The sequence below is a fragment of the Panthera tigris genome, chromosome A3 (genome assembly GCF_018350195.1).
Source record: "Panthera tigris isolate Pti1 chromosome A3, P.tigris_Pti1_mat1.1, whole genome shotgun sequence".
NCBI classification, from domain to species: Eukaryota; Metazoa; Chordata; class Mammalia; order Carnivora; family Felidae; genus Panthera; species Panthera tigris.
In genome coordinates, this window is record NC_056662.1 from 79,289,113 (window position 1) to 79,296,612 (window position 7,500).

Here is a 7,500-nt window from a genome sequence, read left to right on the forward strand (position 1 = left end):
GCAAAGCTGGAGGAGGAAGAAGGGACTTTATCCCTTTCTGTTAGTTCTCTGTCTGCTGAGTCTCCCTAGCAGTAGTTCATTCTAGCAGCGGTAACTGACTCCAGTTTGCAGTTTTTCCAATGTTCACAGAATCAGCAAAATCACCTCAGGACCTTTGCACTTGGTGTTCCTTCTCCCTGGGATGCTCTTCCTTCAGGTATTTGCACAGCCCACTTGCTCACTCCTTCAGGTGTTAATGAAATGTCATCTTCTTAACAAGATTTCACTGACTACCCTATTTGAAATTACAACCTCCCCCCCCCCCCCCACTCATTGTCGGCCTCCCTTTTCTGCTTTATTTTTGTCATAAATATTCACCTCCAACTGACATCTACATGAAGTTACTTATTTGAGTACCATATACCTTGCCTCCCTACCAAAAAATAAGTATCACAAAGGCAATGATTTATCTGTTTTGTTTGTGGCTGTGTTCCCAATGTCTAGAAAAGTATTTGGCCAATGGCAGATACTCAAGAAATATTTGTTGGATGAATGAATATAAGCTAAAAAAAAAAATTAAGTTTACACAGAGGGAAGACAGGTATTCCCTCACATAGGACTGAATCATTTGAAGAAATACTGGCTGCCCTAAAGAGCTATATTCTAATCCACTTTAAGGAAAGGGTTTATTTTCCAAAGACTACAATTAATATTCCAAAGAACTATTTTTAGGCAAAAACATCCGTGTGCTCTTCATTCATTCTTTTATAACGTGCCTTAAAAGGAGGCCTATAAGAATCATTTTCACAAAAAGGATAAAATGTATTTGGACCTGGAAAAACTGTTTGAAAAATTATAGAAGGATTAACTAGCTTCTAACAAGATGGAACCGTAATCTCTACAAAGTAATCTCTACAAAGTATACTTAGGCATTGACTTTGGCATACTATCCACTCCATTTCAGCTTAATACTTCAAACTTTTCAGATAAACTGATCTCAAAACATTTTATCTAAAACAGACAAATGGTGGGGCGACTGGGTGGTTCAGTAGGTTAAGCATGGGACTTTGGCTCAGACCACGATCTCACAGTCCATGAGTTTGAGCCCCGCATAGGGCTCTGTGCTGACAGCTCAGAGCCTGGAGCCTGGAGCCTGGAGCCTGCTTTGGATCTATGTCTCCTCTCTCCACCCCTTTCCCAGCTCACACTCTGTCTGTCTCTCTCTCTCTCAAAAATAAATAAACATTAAAAAAAATTTAAGACAAAAACAGATGAATGGTTAATAAGCAACTTCTAATCATCTCCATACAATATTTGGTATATAGAAAATATTTAGTAAATCAAATAACCTAGGCCAAGGACATTATTTTCCAAGAACCTAAAATAGTACCCTTTCCCTTTAATTGTTCAGCTTTCTATGGAATGTTGTACATGCAGCAGCCACCAGATTAGAGGATAATCTTCCCTAGATTGGCTTGACCTATTTAGATGATGACTCCTTGTAGCACATGTTGCTTCATTAGTAACTAGCACTGTCAATTATCTTTGTGCTATAATTCTATCTAGTATCATCTGCAGTTCCGGAATTTTTATTTAAAAACTTTTTTGCACTGAAAAGATTTCTAAGGGATAAGGTAGATCTATATATGCTAACATGGATAAACCCCCCAGTTAATGTAAGAGAAAAAGCAAGCTGCAGAACAATATGTATAAATAAAACGTGACCATATAGGGGCGCCTGGGTGGCTCAGTCGGTTGAGCCTCCGACTCCAGCTCAGGTCAGGATCTCACGGTCTGTGAGTTTGAGCCCCGCGTCGGGCTCTGTGCTAACAGCTCACAGCCTGGAGCCTGTTTTGGATGCTGTGTCTCCCTCTCTCTTTGACCCTCCCCCGTTCATGCTCTGTCTCTCTCTGTCTCAAAAATAAATAAACATTAAAAAAATTTTTTTTTAAATGTGACCATATATTAAAATATTATGTACATAGGAGATAGGAGGAAGCCCAAAAGACTATACATCCAGTTTCATTTTTTAATTTTTTTAATGTTTATTTTGACAGAGGGAGACAGAGAGTGAGCAAGGGAGGGCCAGAGAGAGGGAGACACAGAATCCAAAGCAGGCTCCAGGTTCTGAGCTGTCAGCACAGAGCCCGACCCAGGGCTCAAACCATGAACCGTGAGAACATGACCTAAGCTGAAGTCAGACGCCTGACTGAGCCACCCCAGGTGCCCCAACTATACATCAGTTTTAAAACAGTAGCTACTAATGGGGGTTGGGGTAGTCAGATTTTCTTTTTGTGGGGAGAGGTGTTAAAAGGGCCTACACCTTATTTGTAGCATTTGATAGACATATTTTTTAAGATATTATTTTTGGGGCACCTGGGTGGTTCAGTTAAGCATCCAACTTTTGGTTTCAGCTCAGGTCCAGATCTCGTGGTTTGTGGGTTCAAGCCCCACATTGGGCTCCCTGCTGCCACTGCCGATGTGAAGCCTGCTTGGGATTCTCTCACTCTTCACTCTCTCTGCCCCTTCCCTGCTTGCATGTGCTCTCTCTCTCTCAAAATAAATAAATAAACCTGAAAAAAATTTTATTTTTAAGTAATCTCTACACCAAACATGGGGCTCGAACTCACAACCCTGAGATCAAGAGTTGGATGCTCCACCAAATGAGCCAACCTGGTGCCCTGTAGCTGAAATTTTAAAAGGAGAACGTGTTCATGTATTACTTCCATAATTAAAATGTAACTTAAAAAAATAAAATGAAGGTTTTGTGAATACTAATACTAGAGTAAAACTGGACAATTTCTAATGGATACTTGGTGTGCCTGGCACCTCCACACATACTCCTGGAGCAATACTCCAGCAATTGTCCTCCCCCAGCAATACTGCTTACCTTTCTTTCCCTTGCTCTTCTACTACTCTCACACCCAGCCCCCAACTACCCATGATAACTCTTCTATTTCTTTAAGAGGACAGAAACCATCAGAGGGAAGTTCACTCATCTTCCCACCTACAAAACAGCCCACTTTTGTGCCCTTTTTCTCCTTCGCTCCTGTTTCAGGGATGAAATTTCCCTTCCCTTAGCAGCATTTAACCCTTTCGCTCATCACCAAAGCCAATGAATAGGAAACTTGCACACCTTGCTGACCACTGTAGCTGGTCCTTAATCTCTTTTGCCCCCTTTTTCTCTACCTATCAAATGCTAAGTTCTTTTTTTTTTTTTTTAAGTTTATTTATTTATTTTGAGAGAGGCAGAGACAGCATGAGTCGGGGGAGGGGGAGAGAGAGGGGGAGAGAGAATCCCAAGCAGGCTCTATGCTGTCAGCGCTGAGCCCAATGAGGGGCTCGAACTCACCAAACTGTGAGATTATGACCTGAACCCAAATCAAGAGAGTCGGAGGCTTAATCAACTGAGCCACCCAGGCACCCTTGTTTAAAAAAAAAAAAAAAAAAAAAAAAAAATATATATATATATATATATATATTTTTTATACAAAGTCTGATTTATTTGAGAGAGAGAGCATGAGCAGGGAAGGGGCAGAGTGAGACAGTGAGACAGTGAGAGAGAAAGAGAATCCCAAACAGGTTCTGCGCTGTCAGTGTGAACCGTTGAGATCATGACTTGAGCTGAAATGCTGAAATGAAGAGTCAGATGCTTGACCGACTGAGCCACCCAGGTGCTCCTATATATATATATATATATATATATATATATATATATATATATATATATATATATATATATGAAGGGAGATGATTCATTTTCAGAAATACCAAATAAAAGCTGAGCTGTTAACAGTAGGTTTACAACCTATCGAAAATATGTACGAACCCTCCCCGACAATGGAGTCCCAAACCTTCACTTCATTTCATGGTTCTTTTTCCTTTCTCCATTTCATGGGCTTATTTTCACAGGCTTTACAGTGAGTATGTGCCAAAGAACAAAGGGAGGAGGGACTGAAAGTCTCTGTGTCACCTTAGGGAATGTGCATTTGCCCCTCCCCTGGTGGCACTCTGTCCCTCTCTCTCTCTGAGGGGCAGAGAGAGAGGGAGACTTAGAATCCAAAACAGGCTCCAGGCTGTCAGCACAGAGCCCGATACAGGGCTCGAAGTCACAAACCGTAATATCATGACCTGAGCCAGTGGATGCTGAACTGACTGAGCCACCCAGATACCCCTTAAATGCTAGGTTCTTAAGAGTTCTATACTAGGCCCCTTCTCTTCTTTCTCTGTACTCTCTCCTTTAGTGACTTCATCCATTCCCATTGTCTTTAAAATGCTGAAAACTCCCAGACAGAAATCTATAGTGCAGACCCCAGGACAATGGTTTCATAGGCCCAACTGCTTCCTACACATTTCCACTTGGTAGTTTCATAGGCATCTCAGAATCAAGGAAATCTCAGTTCCCACCCAGCCTGTAGACCTATTCCTCTCCAGTTATCCCCAATTAAACAATGGCATTCCTTTCTATACACCTGGTCAAACCAGAAACCTGGGAATGAGCATTCTTGATTTCTTCCTCTTTCTTAGCTTTCACATCCGATCTAACAGTAAATCCTACCCATTCTAGAGAAATCTGTCCACTTCTTGCCATGTCCCCTGGCCTAGGTCCAAGCTACCACCTTTGGCCCCTAAATCACTACAACAGCCTCCTAACCAATCCCTTATTTCTGCTTTGTCAAAGTCTCCAATCATTCTCCACAAAGCCACCAAGTCATCTTTTAAAAATGTAAAAAGAAACATGCCAGATCTCTTAAGTCTTATAGGACATCCTGCTGTACCAACAATAAACACTAAACTTATCTTGGTCTAAAAGGCCCTGAATGATCAGGCCCAGCTAACCTCTCCAACCTCATCTCTCCTTGCCTCTCCTCTCCTCTCCGCTCCCACCTCCCACTCTCTCTTTTCAGATCCTTAATAACACAAAGCTCTTTCTCTTTCAGTCTCAGGGCATCTGCACACGCTGTTCCCTCTGCCTGGAATGAATGTTTTTTCTGCCCCTACTCTTCAAATCGTTGCTCTTTCTCATCTACCAGGCATCAACTTAAATGTTAACTCATTAAGCAGAAGCAGGTGCCCGGCTACTTCTTTTTTTAATCATAGAAGCCTGTTCATTTCTTAGCTGGTATTTCTCATCTTACAATCATTTGACTATTCATTTTGTATTTGTGACAATGTGATCTATGTCTGTTTCATTCACAACTAAATAGTCAGTGACTAGCACTTAATAACTGCTTGATATTTTTTGAAAAAGGTTAAATGTGAATTAAAGAATATTGTTTTATCCATGTCATCATCAATCACAAAACAGGGCCTATGAAGTGCTATCTCCAACTGACAGCACAGCGGATTCACCTGAGTTTTATGGGTTATCCGCTATTGCGGACATCAGTTTTCCCCAAGTTGAAAAGAAAAAGAAATAACTATGTCCAACAGATGCTGAAGCAAAAGGAGTAAACTTCTGTACTTTGTACTCTCTAGAAATAAAGTAAATGATCTCCAAGAAATTTTTACAACAACCTCTTCGGTGAAAATTAAAAGATTTCCCAACGCCTTGGTTTACAGTATTTTCCGTGGGGTGGGGGTGGGGTGGGGGCAGAAAGAAGGTGGCGGGCCAGATTTACTGTGTAGGGAGGAGCTGGACAGGGCGCCGCGTTTCCCAGCCTGTCCTTCACCTTGCCGGAACGCCGACCAACCCCCACCTGCACCAGGCGGACGCCCAGCCCCTGCCACGTCCCGCCCCCGCATTACCCGCGCCCGCGCCGGCCGCACTGCCTTCTCCTCCTCTTCGTCTTTCTCCTCCTCCACGGCCTCCGTCCCCAGAGCCTCTAAAGGCTCTTCGCGTTCGTACTGGGCGACCTGCGCTCCGGTGCTGGGATTTACTGGGGTTTGGAGACTGGAGGCCGCCAGCTTCGCCGCTCGGTGTGAGGCGGCCATTCCCTCCCCGCTGAGGCCTGTGCGCCCGCGCGGGCCTGCAGTGGGGAAGCTGGCGCGGCCTCCGGCAACCGGGCGGCTCCTTGGGGCGGGCGGTTACTAAGGGCTCGGTAACTAGGGACGCTACAGGGACCGCCAGGGGCCAAAAGTCCTTCAAACTCCCCTCTGGCTGCGGGAAACCCGAGATGAGCGTCTCTGGATAGTGGGAGTGAGTACTAAATCTTTGAAGGTTTAGAGGGTTGGCGGGCAGAACAGGGCACCTTTTCGCCAGCTTCGCGCTTCACCGCCTAAATGCACACTTCTCATATTATTACACCAATGAACCAGCTCGTTTTGTAGAAAAAAAAAAAAGCGCATTTTCATTCATTGAAATAACACTTTAGGAGGAGACGGCGTCTGAAGAGGAAAGCAGAAGATGTTATTGTGTGGCAATCTCAGAACAGAGGCAATGTTTGCATCTGTTAATCTAACATGGCTCCCCTGGGAGCCAGAGACTGGGAAGGACTGAGGTATATTCTACTTTGATTGACTTGAGCGCTAGCAGCAATCAACCAATCCGAAGGAGGCTTCTAGTTACCACATGGGTTTTTTTCTTGGTTTGACCAATAAAAGTCCAGAGTTGGGTGGGGCTTGGCCCACCCAACAGTGAGTGGTCGTGTAGGGGCAGGAACCAGGTGTTCGCTGGTTGCTTCCATCCCCTTCATCGTGGTGGGGTTGAAGGGTGCAAATGCCGAACACTAACCACAAACACACCCCATCAACAGCTCCCACTTGGTATTTGGGCATTTCAAATGGTGACTTCCCTCTACGTCAGGTGGCTGTAAGAGAGGCCTAGCCTTAAAATAGCAGGTGTGTTGAAGTCTAAGTCCCTACTACCTCAGTCTGAGGCTGCTCCTACTCTCACCTTCCTATCCTTCAGCCTCCTTCAGCCCCAGCCCTACAACCAGCCATAGCCACCATGAAGTTAAGGTATAGTGATATCTAGAACCTACGTATCTCCAAGGTCTGAGCCCTGTTTTTTAATCTTTTCTTTCTTTCCTCCTTCCTTCCTTTCTTTTTCTCTTCCTTCCTTCCTTCCTTCCTTCCTTCCTTCCTTTCCTTCTTTCTTTCTACCAAGCTTTACACCCATCGTGGGGCTTGAACTCATGACCCCAAGATCAAGAGTGGCAGGCTCTCCTTACTGAGCCAGTGCCCCTGAACCCTTTTTTACCAAGCCTTTCTTGTTGACGGGGCTGGAGTGTGAGCACCTGCAAAATCTCCCACTTTCCCACCTCCTTCAGGCTGTTCTTTGTTTTGGCTAAGACTTGCTTTGCACACTGGAACAGATGCTGGCTGGATTCTGAGCAGAAGCCAGAGCTAGAAGCTCATAAGGTATGGAAGCCCCAAGTGACCAGAATAGGGACTTCTAGTCATTTGCATGCAGATGGTTCTATGGCCACAGGTGCCCCTTTTGGGATTTGGTGTAAGCCTGACCCCAAACAGCAAGACAAGACTCCATACCGAAGCACGGCAAGTGGAAGATTAGAATATAATAGAAGGAATGAGTGTGGAGGACACTGTCATGTATCTAAGTAGAAGAGCGGAAAAGTT

General features: G+C 44.3%; 1 protein-coding gene across 19 annotated transcripts in view; it reads right to left on the reverse strand.

Moving 5' to 3' along the window:
* FAM161A (FAM161 centrosomal protein A) overlaps window positions 1-5,993 on the reverse strand; it is a 71,016-nt gene extending 65,023 nt beyond the window's left edge. For all 19 annotated transcript variants that reach the window (XM_042981466.1, XM_042981478.1, XM_042981472.1 and 16 more), the window contains exon 1: window positions 5,728-5,993. In XM_042981466.1, the coding sequence (XP_042837400.1) occupies window positions 5,728-5,913 (186 nt within the window). In that variant the 5' untranslated portion in view covers window positions 5,914-5,993. The remainder of the gene's footprint in view (window positions 1-5,727) is intronic.
* Window positions 5,994-7,500: the final 1,507 nt, after the last annotated feature.